Source organism: Aptenodytes patagonicus, chromosome 10 (assembly GCF_965638725.1).
Source record: "Aptenodytes patagonicus chromosome 10, bAptPat1.pri.cur, whole genome shotgun sequence".
Classification (NCBI taxonomy): domain Eukaryota; kingdom Metazoa; phylum Chordata; class Aves; order Sphenisciformes; family Spheniscidae; genus Aptenodytes; species Aptenodytes patagonicus.
Window position 1 is genome coordinate 18428196 of NC_134958.1, and position 18908 is coordinate 18447103.

Below are 18908 nucleotides of genomic sequence, written 5' to 3' on the forward strand. Positions count from 1 at the left end.
AGGATGGGCGCTTTCCTCCTTAGCCAGTTTCTGCTCTGGATAAAAGATCTGGATGCTGGAGCAGAACTAGCGTTGTCTGCCTATAAGCACAGCCCTGCATTAGAGCTGCCTTCCTGTATGGATGTGTCCCACTCTCTCAACCCTACGAATTCTTTAGTTCTGATGGCAAATTTATAACATGCTTGGTAACATATTAACCAGCCTTCTGCGAAGTGTTGGTTACTATATTAAATCCCAGCTAAAACCCGGAAATTCTGGAAAATTATCAACACAAGTGATGTGTCAGCTTTCCGAAAAGAAAGGGCTATGGAGCTGTTTAAACTTTGTTGAAAAAGTCAGGGAGTAGTTGGTTATTTTATGTAGTCACACATACATAATTTGAGTTCATGTCTGGAAACATGAACTCCTTTTTTCTTTGTAATTTCTTAAGTTAAAAAACTTTCTTTAAAGAAGTAAAGCAACATTCTTTACACGAACCTTCTGCCAACATTTAAAATCCCCTAGATGGTACACTTGCCAGTTTTATGTTTTGCTGGAATACTCTGCAGAAGACAAGAAGTCAGTAACAGATTTTACAGCCGACTCTGATACCAAATTAAACTAATGATTCTTCTCTGTTCACATAAATTATGTCGTTTGGAGAACGTTACCCATAAGCACTGCAAAAAGAGATAGAGAAATTTTCCCCTGCAGTTACATTCCCATCACTTACTAATTCCAATGTTTTGTACATATCCTCAAACCAAGTTCAGTTCTAGAGCAGAGAAATCAAATCTCCTCCCGATGGTCTAGGCTGGAAATTGGACTTCAAATCTAACGGGACTCTTCTGTATTATGTTTATCAGTATGCCAAAACTACTGTGCTGGGGACACATACAAGCAACAGAAGTGCATATAAAATGGCAGTTGTGAAGATCTATCTTCCTGTGCTGTCAGCGTTCACTATGGGGCAGGAGTACCTGCTGACCTTTTGGGGCAGCTCACACAACTGAAGAGCCAGCCGGGACAGAGCAGATGACAGATACTGAGCTGACAGCAGCATCTGCCTCAGGAGGGATGAGGTTTGATCCAATGCAATCTCAAACAGCATGGACACTGACTTGTGGAAGTAAGGATCATCTGTGAGGTTTAACAACAGATTTCATGGGGCCAGACTGGATGCTTGTTCTCTCTGTAACTGTGCCAAAGGGCTTACTTGCTGCTTCTACCCATCTTACCTAGGCAGGGCCTTAGGTAGGCAGCTTTCTTTGGTCTACCTATGGTAAATATACTCACATACTTACTAATTAAAATGTATTAATAACTGGGTCCTACACTAGCCACTGCCATTTGCTCCACCTCCTTCCTACTCACTTCAATTCAATGATCAGGATTTTTTATTATAATTGGCAGATGAAGTCTAATGTGTGGTATTTTACCTTTCAAAAAACCTTGAGTATACCACAACTTACATGCTGTTGAATCTTGCGTAAAAGGTATGGATGGCTTGGGTCTGCTTTGCTTTCATTCCAGTCACTCCAACAGTTTTCGACCTTTGTGGGCATCCTGAAGATGATTTGCTGTAGAATGAAGAAAGTAAATTCAGTATAATTCTGCACAGCACTGAGACACATGGCTTTTCTATTCAGATGAGTCTGTGACCTTCTTGAGCGAACAGAGTGACAACTCATTTTTGTCTTAGATTCACAGCATTTTGTGAGTTTAGACTGGCCGTTTAGCAGCCTTGTAAACCATTATTATCAGCTCCCAGTGTAGCTCCATAAAGTCTGCTTTCTCCTTAAAGTCTTCATCGTCCCTCCTAGGAGACACACAGCTGGCATGTCAGCCACAGTTTCTACTTCTGTTTTAGGATCCTTATGCTTCTCTGAGTTCTCCACTCTGCCTACCTCTGGCCTTTGTTTTTGTTTTTAGATTATTGTCCCTGAGGGGCAACACCTGAAATGCACTCTCCATTTACAGTATGTCCCTGATCTGTGACTCGTTCTTCCCATGTGGTGACTGTGATGCAGATGTTTTTCAATGGTGCAATTCCATTGTCACCATTTCTGATGTACACTGAAATTAGACAAGGGAGAATCAGCCCCTACAACAGGGAGGAGAAACTAAATTTTTCCCACATACTGGTACTTGCTTTTGATCTGAGTTTTATAGCTATGTTAGGTTGCTTGAACTACTTTCATTTTGCTTCCTCTGAGTTAACAATATTAACACCTTTATTTCAGCAAGGCATCCAAGTTAGGTGGAGTTTTGGGGAAAGGTACTCAATTTGTTCTTTAAAATGCACTTTTTTCTTGCAGATGTGGTTACATGAAGAAAAACATTGCAATTGTGTTATAAGTAGAGCGAGTCTTTCAAATGTGGTGACAACTCAGAGGGATACATAGATTTATTTAAGGAGACCACAGGAAGTAGAACACAACTCTGTAAAGTAAAATCAAGTATGCACTTACATATTGGTTAATTTTGTAAACCCTTTTTGTTTTCAAGCTAGTTACTTACTGAACTTTTTCAAGTATTAAAATCCAGTCAGATAACCCATATATGATATGCTTTTTAACAGTTCTGGCTACAGAGCTGCACTCTAGTTCTAGGGGTAAAGTTTACCCAGTCAGTAATCTTTCTTGAAATTTATTGATCTTATAAATGGCAAGGTTTAGAAATCTGACTCACATGGGGGATGCGAAAAACGCTGCTTTTTAGAAATATTTTCTAGTTACAGATGGAGTTTAACTGAGCCATCTGTGAAGAAATCAAACAAATGAAAATTAAAAATATTTTTCCTGTAGCAAAGATGACAACATTAGGAGTAAATTATGTAACTTTTTTGATAGGATTTGAAGTTACCGGAAATCAACTATAAATGCTAGTTAGTTTGGTGAGGAAAAAAAACGCCACAGAAGAAAATTGGAATCACTTACGACAAAGCTGACAGGCTGGAGAGAATTCCTTTTTATCAGCACTCTGCAGATGTGGGCTATTTCCTCTCTTTTCATTAAGAAATCAAATTTTCACGATATGCTACCAAAAATAAGCATCTATCACCAGTTTTCTGTGCAGTGGTATGCGGTACCAACACTACTTCCTGCATCCCCACAGCGGGAGATCAATAGATGGTCAACCGGTAACAGCTGTCCAGGGGTGACTGCAGTGCAGGTTAGTGCAGTGAGCAAGCCATCAGAGAAGGAGGTTCACCCCAAACAGAGCCATTTGACAGGGTGACCCAAAGGAAGTCATTATTTACTAACACTGGTTTTCCTCTCTAAAACTTTTTATGAGAGAGATTAGCGACAAGCAGCATAAATTAAAATGCTGTTTTCCAAACTTCTGGATTGACTGAACACTCATCCATGATAGTTCTGAGCACCCAGTGGAAAGGAAACGAATCTCCAAAACAAGCTGAGGGAATCCAAATGTTCGGATGCCAGTCAGGGAGGCCAGCCAATGCTAGATTTCAACAAGTAAAGCCTTATGTTGCTTTAGTGTCCTTCCCCCAGGGAAGTCTCAAAGTGTTTCCTGAGTGTAAATTCCAGTTCTGCAAGCAAGTTTGCCCTGCGTTTTCCTGAAGCCCTCTTGGAGTTGATAAAGCTCTAGAAGGATTCAGGAATCTGATCACATTGAACAAATTGCATGATTGTGGCCTTTTAATCAATACAAAAAGAGTACACAAGAATTATTTCATATACCACTGCGATAAAGGTAAAATAATTCCAGTATCAATCAGCCAGGCAGATAAGTTTAATATTACAGTGTCCTTATGTTTAAGGACCATATTCCTAGAAACTAGTCATACCAGTTAAGAAAACTCTTCAGCAAATGCACAGATTTGAGCAAGTCCATAACCTCTACCGAGTTAGATATGCTGACCCTTAGCTTCTCTTCTGTCTTTAGGTACAGTATGTTTGCACCAGGAAGAAAGGAAATCCTAATGGCAGGTTGGCGTATTAGTAGATGGAAACCTTTGAGATCTGCAGAACAAGTAGACATGTTCAAAGATCTTTTATCTCCCCCCCGAAACCATTTTACTATCTGCTTTATCGCCAATTCAAATTCAAGATTATGTCAAACAGCAACTATTGAAGGTAAACGGGCACTGAACACAGGCACGATAATAAAATGGTTAATATGGAACTTGAATCAAGAATGAAAGAAGGGTAAAATAAAAAATGTCAGTATTATGTTATAAAAAATAAGCCCTTTCAAACCTTTTTAGATTACTTGAAAAGGTTAGAAGTTTAACGGATCACCAATCCACTGTCTCAAGAGAGGGCCAGCCCTACACTAACTAATAGTTTTATCAATCACCAGGGGAAAGTGTTTAAAAGAATTATTAATGTTAGGAGATTAAATGATTGGATGCTAATACAGAGTAATCTGGATTGCTCAGTAAACTGGGTACAAATAAACCAGGTGTGTTTGATACAATCAAAATTAACTCAGACATTTAGGAAAAAAACCCAACCACTTGGCTATACTCACCAGATGGAGGACTCCAGCTCAGGAAGCAAGGACTCTGAAAAATACTAGGTCAAAGAGCAGCTGAATGAGAGTTCCTTGTAAAGGCAGAAAGACTAAAGGCATCTTTGTGAATAAATATACAATAATTTCAGTTAGGAAATAAACTTGTACTGACATGTAGACGCTATCAATTCTTATATAGAATCAAAGACTAATTCAGAAGAGAGGCTGTCTAATACAGTCTGCAGCAGAGTCTGCCTGAATTAATTCTTGTTGGAATGTATTTCACAAAAATATTTTGGTCTAATTCAGGTATCTACAGATCAACGGAGATGTTAAAAGGCTGGAGGAGACTTGAAGCACAGGCATGAGAAAGATTACATTCCGGGAGCAGGAAATATGCCTTTTGAACAGCCTTGGAAAGCACGATCTGCTTGGCCTGACACAGAGAAGGTTAAGGGATGGCCCCATCAGAGGGTACAAGCAATTAAAGGGCAACAGACAACTCCTCAATCAGACAGGAGTGAAATGAGATCCAAAGGCAGAAACTGGAGTTAGGCAAATTCAGGTTAGAAACAGAAGTTTTTTAAAAAATGGCTAATTAACTGTTGGAACAACTTACCACATGTAATACGACTTCTTCAGCACTTGGGATTTCTCTAAAGAAATACTGTAGTTCAAAAATAGTTGTTTGACAGATATCTTGTCTGCTGCCTGACTACACAGGCATAGATTTCCTGAGGACGGTTAACAGTGACAATCACAGCCCAGCCTGTACTGCAACAGTACAGCGGCATGGCAGCACTGCCCCTTCTTGCACGGAGGGGCCTTGTGCCTTTGGAGCCCAGGAACTAAAAATGCTCTGTAAAAACAAAAGCTGAACAGGCCTAGCAGTGCCTGACTTCTGGCTTTTGCCTCACATTGTCAGAGTTATCCAATTTATGCAAATTAATCTTGAAATCAAACTGAGTGAACTTTATGGCAGCAGCACAAAAGCTTGTGATGAGCCAATTAACACCCCCCCACCCCCCCGGTTTGCGGCATGCCCCTTGCCCCTTGTTTCTTTTCTAGGCTTCAGTGTTTCCCCAGCATAACACTGAGAAGAGTACACAAAAACCACAAACAAGAATTCAAGCAAACGGATACTTTAGAAATAAGTTAATTTTATTGAATAGGCATTATAGCTTCTCTCAGTTTCAAATAATGGAGAAGCCAATTCACACAGATTACAGAGCTATCAGTTACTTGAGTAATCTTTCATAAAAGAAAGAAATTAAATACAGTTCTGCTATAAAAAGTGCGACAGTTATAACTGGAAGTTTTTCAAAACAAAAGCAAGTTTTACTACCTATTGCAAAAATTGGTTTAGTGCTTTAATACTTTACAAAGTAACAATCCAACTGCTAAAAACAGCTCTTACACATCATCTTTGTCAAAGTATGGATCAGATTAAAAATGACATTTAGATTGAATTTGAATGAAAACTGCATGTAGAAAAGGTTCTCAAGAACTCACACTTTTCACAACAAAAAATATTCATTATTCTTTAATGTTAATTAATGCTCCTGTTTCTTTTGAACAATGGATTTAAACATGATATGGCAGTCAGCTTAAAAATGATCAGCTGTTTTGTTTGCAGACGACAGTGACTGCAACCAATCGCATCTTTAAATTATGAATAGAGAAGGGAATAGGAAAAGATAAATTCACTCCTTTCATACAGGATAAAAGTTTTGCATGAAAATGGTCAAACAGAGAAACCTGAAAAGTCACTTCAGCTTTAAATAAATTTCTGATATATCTATTATATTGTTTATTTAGATCCTAAATCAATCTTTGCTAAAATAGTATAAATTTATAGAAGACAACAAGAAACTCAAACTCAGACTCTGAAAAATGAGAAGGATGGTATGACTACCGAGAAGTTGAATTCTTAGCCAACAAAAATCAGTGAGACTTGCTTTATTCCTTATTAACATTTACTTAAGCCCTGGTGAGAGCCAACTACTATCTTTCTTTGAAATATGGACTTCAAGTACAAATACATTTATTATACATTTCTACAGTTTTAAAAATGCTGAGTTTTCTAGGATATTAGAAAGAGTCACATTACCTGTCCTGATTTTTTAAACTTTATATAATTAGCTTTGGTTAGAATTGAACAGAGACCCTCAGTTAATGAGTAAATGAACTTCTAGAAACTAAGGGTGTGACACCTGTGTTATTTTAATTCTTGTTTGGGGAGACAAGCCACTCTATACGCAAACTGAACTGAGAAACCCAAATCTTCTTTATCGGAAAATCTACCACAGGCTTTAAGGACAAAGAGCTTTAGAATTTGGAAGTCTAAGGAAGTAGAAGATGAAAAGAAAAATGTTAGCAATAGCAAAAAAGATGTACAAACAATTTGAGGAGGGCATATTATACAATAGTAACAGTAAAGTTATGATGAATTACCTACATATACCTTTTGTGTATAATAATTCAGACTGTCCTTCAAGATTTGCCCGTATCTGAGAGGCATTGGGTTTTAACAACACAGAATTGTGTAACAAAAAAGATGAAGTATACCGAATGGCAGAAATACATGTAAACAGCATTGATATTTTCAATGTTTCATTCAACTTTCTCCATACAAAAATGTTAGTCACAAGAATCAATCAGGAAGAACAAGGCCTTCCAAGGAGAACAAAGTCTTTCAGCCACACAACAGTCAACTTCAAGGCATTATGAAAAGATTGTAACAGTATTTTACGTCTTAAAATTGAATGCAAAATAAAGCTCTAGATGGATTCCAATAAGAAAACGAGCTCTACGCAGATTTGAAAAACTGTTTCATAGCTGAATCATGATAAGACTGGCACATTACAAACGCAACAAGGTGTTAACAGGCTAAGAGCAATGGGCTTGGAAAAGACACAGAAGTAATTGCTCCTCCCCAGGAAAGAGCACAAACCTAATCCAGATTACTGGGATAGAGTTTTATACAAAACTGTCAAAGCTGGCCTGGAATGCTATGGTTGGGAACTCCTAGCTGCTTAGGTCTATGTGGCTTATTCCATTAATTATTTAATCTGGGCTTAAATCCTGTTTGTTCTCCTTGGCTTATGGTGAATGAAGAGAGATTGGTATCATGTGCATGCAAAGCTCTTTGAGTGGCTCCAAGGGAAAAGCATTTTTTGTACTGTACACTAACGATGTGCATTATACAAAGACTGTATTTACAGTACGCAGAATCTTGAGCAAATAAACAATAAAATCATTGTTTAATTTCTGTTAGTATTAAAACATAAGTGCATACAATTTGCAAAGTTTAGAGATGAGAGCACTTCTACCACGCCCACACGGCTGTGTTTCAATTCACACCTGATTGCAAGCCCATTAAAAGGAGACGTAGGGCATTCTCTGAGTCTGAGAAGCCATGTTTTGCTGCTACATCTCCTGCATATTTTAACTAAAAGTATGGGGAAGAGGCTTTGTGTTACTTAAACCTGGAGGCAAATGACAACAAGGCAGTGTTCCACTTCATCTTTACTGCAAAGATACTGTTCAGACACCATGGGCCAGAATGAACTGTATCTGTTTTAAAGGCAAGAATGACCAGACTTGCTCTGTTTTGGCTAGGTTGGCCATGGCTCTCAGGCTCCCGACATACTGTCAGCCTTCATCAGGCAAAGTTTCTGAGCCAAGGGGTTCTAATTTTATTCTGTGGCAAAGCAGTTACATGGGATTTACCTAAAAAGGTGGCTTTTACCTCTCAGCTTGCCTGAGAGGGAAAGTGCAACTCCAGTGTAATTCCATTTTCATGTTTATATTGATTTTGCATGTGAACAAAGGAAGAACAGAGTCACTACCATACAAGCTTATTATTTAAACTGCCCCCCCCGCTTTTTTTAAAAAACAGCATTTGAAAGGGGCAAAATGAAAATGAAATACACAACTCACACAGGAGTTAAGCACTGTTTAGTTCTAACACTGGATCATATTTTTGCCATCTCAGACAATTCTGCCACTAGAGTAGAACTTGCTTTCATAGAATCATAGAATCATGAAGGTTGGAAAAGACCTCTAAGATCATCGAGTCCAACCGTCAACCGAACACCACCACCCACTAAACCATGTCCCTAAGCGCCTCATCTACACGTCTTTTAAATACCTCCAGGGATGGGGACTCCACCACTTCCCTGGGCAGCCTGGTCCAATGTTTAACCACTCTGTCAGCAAAGAAATTTTTCCTCATGTCCCTCTCCTTAGTATTTTGGTGCCATGGTTACTCTGCTAGCTACCACTATCTCTCTACTTTTATCCCTATCTCCTCTTTTGACTACGGTTTCCTGACACACTGACGCTTATGAAAGAATTACAATTTTTCAGAAGAAAAATTTCTTTTAAGATTACAGATTATTCAGATGAATATGCATACAGTTACGTAGACAGCAGGCTACAGCAGGTTTTACAGTCATGGTTAAATGAGGAAGTGGGACAGAGGCTGCATCCAGTTAAGTGACTCTCAGTCCCCAGAGAGTCATAATTTTAAGGCTGTTTGGAACATGGTGGCTTTTACCCATATCGTGTGTTCCACAGTGCAAATGTGCATCAGCCATTTCAATTCTCTTGGTACAGTACATGCATTCAGGTAATGGGAGATAAAACAGCAATCAGAACAGCATATTCACTTGAGAGGAAAAACAAACAAACAAAACCGAGTGATCATGATATCCAAGAAAAAAAGGTCTATATCCCCCCAAAAATCAGTGGAATACACTAGCCCATTAAGAATGCAACAGTTAAATGGACAATTATATGGTGTTTTGGTACAAGGCAAGTCTCTCCATATTCAAGCAATCACTTTATGAATAAGCCCAATTATTTGTTCACACACGGAAAATCGCTAAAGAGAAAATGTAAATTCCATTGACTGAAAAGAAGCGCAGACTAATAAAGAAAAGCCCTGAATATGTGTTGGAGTAACGCTCGCTTGATTTTCTGAAACCAAGAAAGAGCTTTTGCTCCCACAGAAATTGAAGCTCAGTACAGCTTAAAACCAGTCTATTTATTAGGAGAAACCTAGGTGCAGAATCTTAAAGTTAGGCATCCAGATTTGAAAATTTTGGCTGCAGTACATACCTTAATAGCAGTTCTTAAACAAACAAACAAACAAGCCCCAACAAACTAAACCACAAAAGTTATGGAATTTTTAAAACTACACTGACTCCTAACTTAACATATGCATTAGTTTGCAAAGTCTTTTTTGCACAGTTCATCAATAATTGATATGTCCAGTACACAGAACTATGAAGAAATAAAATCTGAACACTTTAATCCGCAAGAAGCTAATGCATATTTGATATATATTAAGACACAATATATCTGCCAATTAGAGGATGACATTTCTATGATCTAGAGTGATCTTCTTCCCACAGATGCTAAATGATTGCACTGGTTATTAATTCTTGATTTTCATTTTGAAGGAATAATAAATCTCTGATTCTGTTTTTAAAAAAAGCAAAGTCATCCTACCCCAATGGATTCAGGGTGCATTATGAATGTCCCAAGTCAATCAATATCTGCGCAGAAATGTTTCATTTGGTAAGAAAACTTTCCAGATGAATGTTTATTCAGAAGCTGCTTATAAAAGTGGCTATTGGCAGGGACTGGAAGGAAGAGTGGAATTAAATAGAGAGGGATAGTGTTGTACCAAAATATATAAAGAAAAATTTAAAGCTTTTCAATTAAAAAAAATTTGTATATTCAACTCGCCTTAGATATAGATGTGCACAACAGACAGAGCAGTTAGAAACAACAAGTACATTTACAAAGCTTTCTTTTCATGGTTAATTTCTACCAGCATTTCTGAAGGTAACCTACTAAAATGATGACCCTGTTTATAATAAAGGCGCAAAATATTGCTCTGTAGCATATTTTGAAAATAATACAAAAATAATTTCTATATTACAATTTAAACTTGGCTTGTAAAATTCCAACATAATACAGCCTTAAGTCTACAAACAGAACATACTTACAAACACCTTTGTGTTGTTTTCCTCTCATTTTTAACAATATAGTATTTTAGTCATATACACTGGAAATTAATGTGCAAATTAAAATCGATACTAGTGTCTGTTACTGAAATAATTTAAATTCTATGCTATATACTGTTTGGTGATCCTCTGCGTAAGCTGCCATACCTTAAAACAAATACTCTTCAAATACACTGACAGAGACTTAAAATACACTAAGCTGAAAAGCCATCTACAATCAGCATCAGTTATTTTGCTTCTCTGGACCTATGTTTATTTGAGATTATTGTGGTTTCTATTAACATATGGGTTTTTACCTGTGCAAAACATTCCCAGTGTTATGAAGACCTTAATCCCTTGCTAGCTCATACTTTACTTCCATGTCCAGCTTGCAAGTATTTTGTGTGTCCATGAAGCACCCGATTTAAGGCCCCCACTACTAACGGGATTCTGTCCACAGATTTCAGAGGACAGCAGATTTAACCCAGAGAGGCCTAAGGCTTCCCTCTACTCCTCAGGCAAAATTCTCATTGATTCTCTCACTGGAAGAGTAACGTCAGGCAGCCTGAGGGGAACACACACTGGCTAAGGGCTCAGGCCTTGATCCCACAAACATTTATGCTTTTCCTTAACAGTTATGTTAAGTTTCTGAAAATAAGCAGTCTCCTTGATGTCAGGGAGACTATTCATATTGGTGAAGTTGAGCACCAGTGTAACCGTGTGCAGAATCGGAGTTAGAGGGCAGTATTTTGTCAGATCTGTGCTGTGCATTTTTTGATATCTACACATTCATCACACGAGAAGTAGATTACCCTGAATATGCCTATATGTACAAGGACTGATATTGCCTCAGCAGACTGCTTTGATCTGCGGTCAAACGGTGCGCAAATCCATCTCTCCTCAATGCTTTCTGTATCAAGTAATACTGCTCACATCATGAGTTTTGCAATTTTCAAAAAGACAGCTCTGAAGACTTCACTTGGCCTACTTAGACTTCTTAAGAAATAAGCAACACGAAACTTTCCAAGTACAGCACCTTTCTTTCACTGATCCCCTTAATGTTATCTTTGACTTAGGAAGAAGGAACTAATTGCTAAAGAAAGCTGGGTCACACACTATAGTTCCATTGCATTTATAAAGCTTAATGAACCACAAGAACAAAAGGTTAATCAATTGTTTTCAAATCCAAAATATCTGAAGTTACTTTTGATAATCTACACCACCTTCTTCTGAATGAGCTGCTTGTTAGCCATATGCTACAACTGATACCCACATCTGAAAAAATACTTGTAAAGTCTAGCAATAGTTTATTAACACTTTATAAAGCATTTTAAATGGAACTTTAATATAAAGTGTGACTGAAACCCATTATGTATTACAGGCGTCCTCTGTTACGAACAGACCTTTGTATCAGAGTTTATGAACAAAGTAAAAAAATTGCATAATAGGTTCAAGCCTCTTTTAAATTAGAAAAATTGCACATTCACACATTAAAAAAATTCCAGCTTCCTCCAACCTAAATATCTCCTGGTGATTTTGGATCTGTTCTGGGAAGGTGTAGCCTACTCAGGATTTAGTCTGTACTTTTGAAATCTGGACAACAGTGATAACTGTTGAATCACTATCAAGGAGAGAAGAGGAAAAAAACACATACAAATGCAATAATATGCATGTGTATTGCAGCCACTTGAGCTAACAGAAGAAATGAATAGGGTCCTCCGAAACCAAAGCTGATTTCTGTACAGCTGGGACTAAGTGGTAACTCTAACAAGCTCTGAAGGTATAGAAAGGGCAGATCAGGCACGGAAAAGGACTTGCTGGTCTGTGGGCTACGTAGGCTTTCAACGTAAGGAAAAATAAACCAGAAGTGCAGCCAAAGGTTAGCCATTTAGTGCAACAGAAAAATACATTTGAAGATTATTCCCTCTCACACCTAGCTAAGGAATGACACGATTTCTTTCAGGGCTGGTGAATGCAACTCATGAGCAGCTGGGAATTCTCTCTGAAAAAAATAGGTAGAAAATTTCCTCTTATAGCTAGACTCTTCTTTTAATGGGGCAATCACTTCTTCAGGAGGAGGCACTGTTTCTGCATGTTTGGACTGTTTAATACCAACTATGGTATCCCCTTTAGACAACTGCCACAAATAGCTCAGAAATAAAAAAAGAAAAAAAAAAATCACGGTATTACTTATCCAGAAAAAAGGACAACTACTAGGAAAAGATGGGTAGATTTTAACTGGCAAATTGCGTTGTAGGCCTGCGACTTCTTTTCAATATCAAATGTTAAGGGACAAGAGAATAGTGGGATATTTGAAGAGAGTTCTAAAAGAAAACAGCAATATTAAGCAAATTATTGAAAGATATACCAAGAAAAGGATTCTGAGGAAACAGGCACAACTAAAAAGTGTTCTGTCAGTATTTCATATAACAGATATTTTAAAATGCGCAATCCAGTAGTGGTAAATATTTATGGAAATATCTGAGTGACTCGAGGATGACAGTGAACACTGAAGTTTGGTATCCTATACAGACATACAGACGAGCCTATTATTATTCAGAAGACCAATTAATTTTTCAAACTAATCTAACATACAGGTACAACCTATTCAATAATTTAGAACAGAGGAAGTTATCTAAGTATTGACCAGCTGTAAACCTCTTTCTTTTGTGAGTAGATCTTAAAAACATACTATAGAAACAACTCCTCTGAAAAATGGGAAGCAGCAAATTCTCATGGTAATTGCTTATTTTTACATATGTGCTGTTACTTTTTTCCTTATTCAGAAAGGATACAACTGACTTAAATACACAGGCTGGTGTAGGTTGCTGCTAATGTAGTATTTCTTAAGCACAACTTTACACAGAAGCAATTCTCAGAGTATGAAATGCTACTGCTACTCTAATGCTGTAAGAATTCTTAAATATTTCTTTTTTTCATGAAGTTTTATCCTGTCAGTTTTCTCACTCTCAGCAACAAATACAATCAAGTACGATATTTGATTTGTTTTAACATGATCTGGCTTGTTTTAGCATGATCTGCAATCACAGATCTCTTTGGCAATGAGAACTTACATGTAATCACAAGAGTTAACCAAAAAAGGACACTGCTTACCAGTGTACGCAACCGGAGACATAGGTTTTAGAATGTGCTTACCTTAAGGACAGAAGTCACATGGAGTTTTAACCTCTCGTTACACATACCAGTATTTCCCTTTTATGAAGGAATGCAAATGCAGTAACATTCCGTGTACGCTCAGTGTACGGCAAAAAATACGAAGTACAGGTCTGGATCCATGGAAGAGCTAATATGGCAAAGACCATGACTTTTTAGGAGTGGCTAACGGACTTATTTTGAAACTATTCTTTAAACCTCCCATTCAGCAGAAAACCTAAAGATATGGTCAATTTTAAGTATGTGCTCTGTTCCACAAATTTCAGTGGGACATTAGCAAAAGCTTATGTGCTTTTCCTGAAAGCCAGTACACGTCAGCGTAAGTTTGTGTATCTTATTTCACAGACTACTTTAGGTTTGGTTTCAAGGCTAACTAGGATTAACTGTACACCAGTGAAATTATGCCACCCATGCCAAGAGTAAAAATTGGGGTACAGCAGAAAAGAATCAGAAACAAAGACTCTTTGGCAAAGAATCTTTCCTGCACAGGCCAGGAAAGTGCTATTCCATAACGAGTAAGGCAGAACTCATGTTCTGCACCTTTAAGCGGCAGAGCAAGCAGTCTTGAAGGCAGTACGTCACCTATTTGTGGAAAATGAGATCTTTTTTAAAAAAAAAGTAGGTAGACAGTAAATGAGCCGTTGCTTACAAGTGTAACAATACTAAAAGACCTATTCTTACTACATTATGCCAGTTGATGGTAGAGGGGTGCGAAAACGGCAAGTACTATATTCAAGAAAACTTCCTAATGTCATACGTCTGCTTTAACAGTATTTGCGGTGCCTGCTTTGCAGAAACGTTTCTATGAGCAAAGTTTTATTTTCAAAAGTATTGCAAATACTTGTGTAAATATTTGGATATCAGAGTTGTGCAAATCTGTGCTAGGAGTTGCCATTCATACTGAAGGTATTTTATAGCCATCTTGGAACCGCCTGGTGGGTACATAACTCACTCTAGGAGAAGACTCAAAAACAGGCGGAGCCAACGAAGTAGTTATGTTTGCAATAACTATCACTCGATAATGTTGAGAAGGAACGAATAAATAATGATTAAATTCATGCAATAGCTAAAGGAATCAATTGATGCAGTACATTTGTTTTGACAAGCAGTTCATTCAGCTCCAAAGTGATCCTAAATTTCCTAGCTGGTCATCAAATTTTCCAAATCTAATAAAATTTTTATAATTTTATTTTAACATTTCTCTCAATGTTAACAGCAATGAAAATACTACTGAAATTCAGGTGCCCAAAACTATACTATGTGGGGGTTTTTTGTGACATGAAGTCTTGCAAGTCATCATGTATTTTTTACAAAATCTGTTTAAAAATTCAGTACAAATAAAAGTGGCTCAAATCTACTTTTTTATGGAAATGTAGAAATAACTGGTAAGAACTTAAAACTCGGAAGAGCTACAGCCCTCATGAATTCAGACCTTTCACTCCCATTTTCCCAGAATCATTCAATTTCAGACAAAAGTGAGTACAAACATTAGTAGTAATGCAATATGCTGCCATGTTAAAAATGTGCAGTACGCAAAATCACTACCCTCCTGAAAAAAAAAAGGCTATGAAACATTTAGGTTTTACTGAGGAAAAAATACTCTTGTAATAGCTATAGAATTTCAAATGTCTGCAAGGCAGATACTACCCTACTACAACACCACATCTCCGGTATTATGACTTTCCCCTATCGTTCTACTACCTGAGTGATGTCAGTGTAAATTCAGGCACCATTAGTAAATTTTTGACCAAACATATACACAGCACTGACAAAGGAGTAAACAACCCTTCAGCTTACCAGTATGTGTAAAAAAGACACTGACAAAATGGAAAATAATATTTTTTTTATGATAAATTAATCCTATTATTTCCTCATTGCCCCCGAAAAGCGAAAAGCTAGACACTATTTACTCATCAATCCTTTATTCTTTTTTTAAGGATTCCTTTTACTGCAATTCAATACTGTTTACTTTGTAAGTAAGAAAATGGTAAAACTAAGTAGTCACGGAAGAATCCTCAATGCCTGTGTCCCTTGCTTTCTCTCTCCCTGCGCTTTAACTCTTCTTTGTAGCAGTATGAACAGTAATTTTCAGTCTCAGGACGACCATAAAAGGAACAGTTCTCCTTCTTACAGCGGTTCTGCTGGATGGAATATATTGGGCAAACTGTGCTTCTGCCTTGATTTTTATCATTGTTCAACCAGGTCTGAGGAGCGTCCTCATCAGCATATTCTAAGCAGTCTCTAATATCGCCAGTATTGAATCCATTTGTGTATGTCTGAGACTTGTGTTCAGTAGGCATGGCATAGCTCAGCGATTCCACTGTGTTCACTGTACGGATACCGGATATCCGGGCTGGGCTATAGCTTTGAGAAGACAGTGACCTGTTTTGTTGGGGATAGGTGGCACAGGTTTTTAAGGTGCCAACCACTGGCTTGTAGGTATCATCTTGGAAGCTCGATGGCTTGGAGTTGACATCATGCAAATGGATGACACTTTGCCTTTGAACAGGTGGCGTATGGCTATAGTGGGCAGATACTGGAATGGGTCCGCTTTTCTTAGCGCCATTACTAGGTGAAGAAAATGACCCAGGAGTGGGACTAGTGCGATCTTTAAATTTTAAAACCAGTTGAGTTGTATGGCTTTGAGGCAAGACGGGTGATGCCCTATCCTGAGGAGATGTTTCTAATTTTTCTTTCGAATATGCTTCTGGCTCCAGTTTCCTACTAGATGACCCATTCAGTGCAGCCTTTTTCTCAGCATCCTTTCTTTTCTGTTCCTGTTCTGCATTGAAACGCTCCTGTGCACTGGTCAGGTAATAGCCTATCATCTCCTCGTGGAACTGATGCCTGTGACTGGTCAAAAGAAGGCCAGCAAAAATAAACTTTCGTTCACCCTGCATGGCAGCTCTCAAAATATTTAGGCTGAGTTTCACGTCAGTGCTGTACTTCCATGGGTCAGGCTGCTTGTCAGAGAAGGGTTTAGTGTTCATCTTTTCAATGGGTGAGTTGCTAGATCTGTCAGTCGGAGATGGAGTGGTCTTTTCAGATGGAGAAGTGCTCGCAGACTGTCCAGATTCCTCTTTGCTCCCTTTTCGAGACTTAGACTTCTTCTCTTTGACTTTCTCTACTGCATCACCATTTTTTCCATTCCCTGAATTGGCTCTGCTCATTTTGCCATGCACCAGGCCTCCAAGACCACCCATATTCTTTTTCAGTTTAATTCCTAGGGTTTTACTGAGGCTTCCTATTTTATTGGCAACTGAATCCGTCCTGTTTTTGTCTTTATCTTTCCTCTGTTTGTCCTTTTCTTTTTCTTTACTGTTTTTGCCATTATTGCCGTTGGAATTACTACAGATGGAATCTCGGTCCGAGTCCATTGAGTCAGCCAGAGACTGAACATCTTCCCCGGCTGAAGCTGTAGGGGATTCTGGTTGAGCCAAAGGGGCCTGCTATGAAAAAGTAATTATGATTAGATACAGCAAAATCAGTTTCATACAGGGACTTGATGCAAAAAACCCCAACCAAATCCAATATAGATTTTAACATTGATTTAAAATGTACTTTTTCATTTATGCACTGGCATTTTAGACTGTTTTCTTCACCAAATCAAGCTTATTTGGCTGCTCTGACTACGTATCTCGCTTGTTCCTACAGTAGCTTTTGGCTCATTTCAAGCACGTGTAGAATAGAGGTCAGTCATTCAGAGGTTCTGTGAAAACGAGTGTCTGAATAATGGAGAGATGCGAGTTAGTGCTCCTGTCGAGGGGAAGGCTGCAGCACAACCTCCCTGCTGGTGTTGTCCAGCTGAGCGGCTGGCCAGCATACAGACATCAGCCATTCAGTAGGAAGCATCTACAATACAGGCTGCCCCTCAGCCGGGGGGAGACAGAGAGCTTGGAAAGAAACTGATAATATTGTTGGAAGGGAAATGAGGTTCTGCTGAAGGCTGTGAGGGGGACGCAGCACACAAACCTGTATATAGCAATATTCCAAAATTCATTATGTTCAAAAACCAACTTAATTAAATTGATTTCTTCATTGTTCAGGTCTCTGGTGCATGAAAATCAAAGGTACGATGCACCAGAGCTAAACAACTTGCCTGAAATATTGAACATTAAACTTAAGCAAGTGGACTGAGGAATACAATGAGGTGTATTCATTCTTATTGGAAATACAATGCAGATAAAACTGGTGTCAGAAGTCTGAGTTCCAATTTGTATTTTAATTAAGGTGATAAAACATTTTTCTTGAAAATGCAATAACGAGGATCCTAGGATACTTTAAAATGTGTCCCTATTCATTTACTCCTGCAAAACTTAGTCTTGCTTTCAGGCACCATGAAGCTAAAATCTGCTAGAGATAAACATGAAACATTTAACTAACCATAATGATTCAGAGAAAAAAAAGAAAAAAAAAAGCTCTGGAGACGTATATACTTCCAGTATAGAAATGCACGCCTGCTTCTTGTCCCTGGGTACTTAAATGTCCTCTCTCTCCTGGGAATCCCTGAGCACCCCACCACCCAGTCGGGAGCAGAGCTGTTATCCCCACTTGGCAAAGGACAAAATGAGTGCTAAAGTGACCTGACCATGCTCATGTGGCAGGGGTGAAGCAGGGAGAGGTAACCCAGGTCCCACAAGTTTCAGGCTCACAGCTTACAACTACAGGACCATTTTGCCTCTCCTTTTTCTGATGTGGTAGCTACCGCTGTAGAAACTGTAGAAAAATGGATTTTTCCCCTCTTGCAGCTTGTTAAATGCTTTCTCCTTTTGTGTTCTGTTCTTCCTTTCAAATCCCATCTGTGTAGGCTGTCTAAATCACCTCCATCCTCTCCTAGCAACCTTTTGCCTCCAGACTAACCCCTCAATCTATTCAATGTAATTTGCAGAGAAATTTGCAGCTGACTAGGTGCCAGCTGGGCATGGTTCTAAAATAGCTTTCTGAAAGAACCAGGCCCCAGTTCAGCGCCAGTCTGTGGCCTTTTGTCAGCCACTCTAAACTGGGAGCTGTCCAGGGGTGCAAATGTATTCTCAGAAAGAGAAAGGACTTGGGATTGGTGACCTAACAGTGGCATTAGGAGAGCAAGCCAAAGTTCTGAGAAAACAATGGTGAGAAAAGGTCTATTTTAAGGTTTTTCTGAACTACATGGACTACTGAAATAAGTAACAGAAAGATTAAGCTAGAAAATACATTTCAGAATGGAGTAGGAGTTGCAAAAATACACAAACAACTGTGTTATTGAAACAAATAGCTAGAAAA

At 38.4% G+C, this 18908-nt stretch overlaps 1 protein-coding gene across 11 annotated transcripts in view; it reads right to left on the bottom strand.

Annotated features, from left to right (window-relative positions):
- Positions 1 to 5598: 5598 nt before the first annotated feature.
- The window catches only part of OTUD7A (OTU deubiquitinase 7A), a 181465-nt gene continuing 168155 nt past the window's right edge, over positions 5599 to 18908 (bottom strand). For 10 of the 11 annotated variants that reach the window (XM_076348353.1, XM_076348354.1, XM_076348357.1 and 7 more), the window contains one exon: positions 5599 to 17098. In XM_076348353.1, coding sequence (XP_076204468.1) covers positions 15665 to 17098 — 1434 coding nt within the window. In that variant the 3' untranslated portion in view covers positions 5599 to 15664. The remainder of the gene's footprint in view (positions 17099 to 18908) is intronic. The other variant, XM_076348359.1, reaches the window with a different exon arrangement.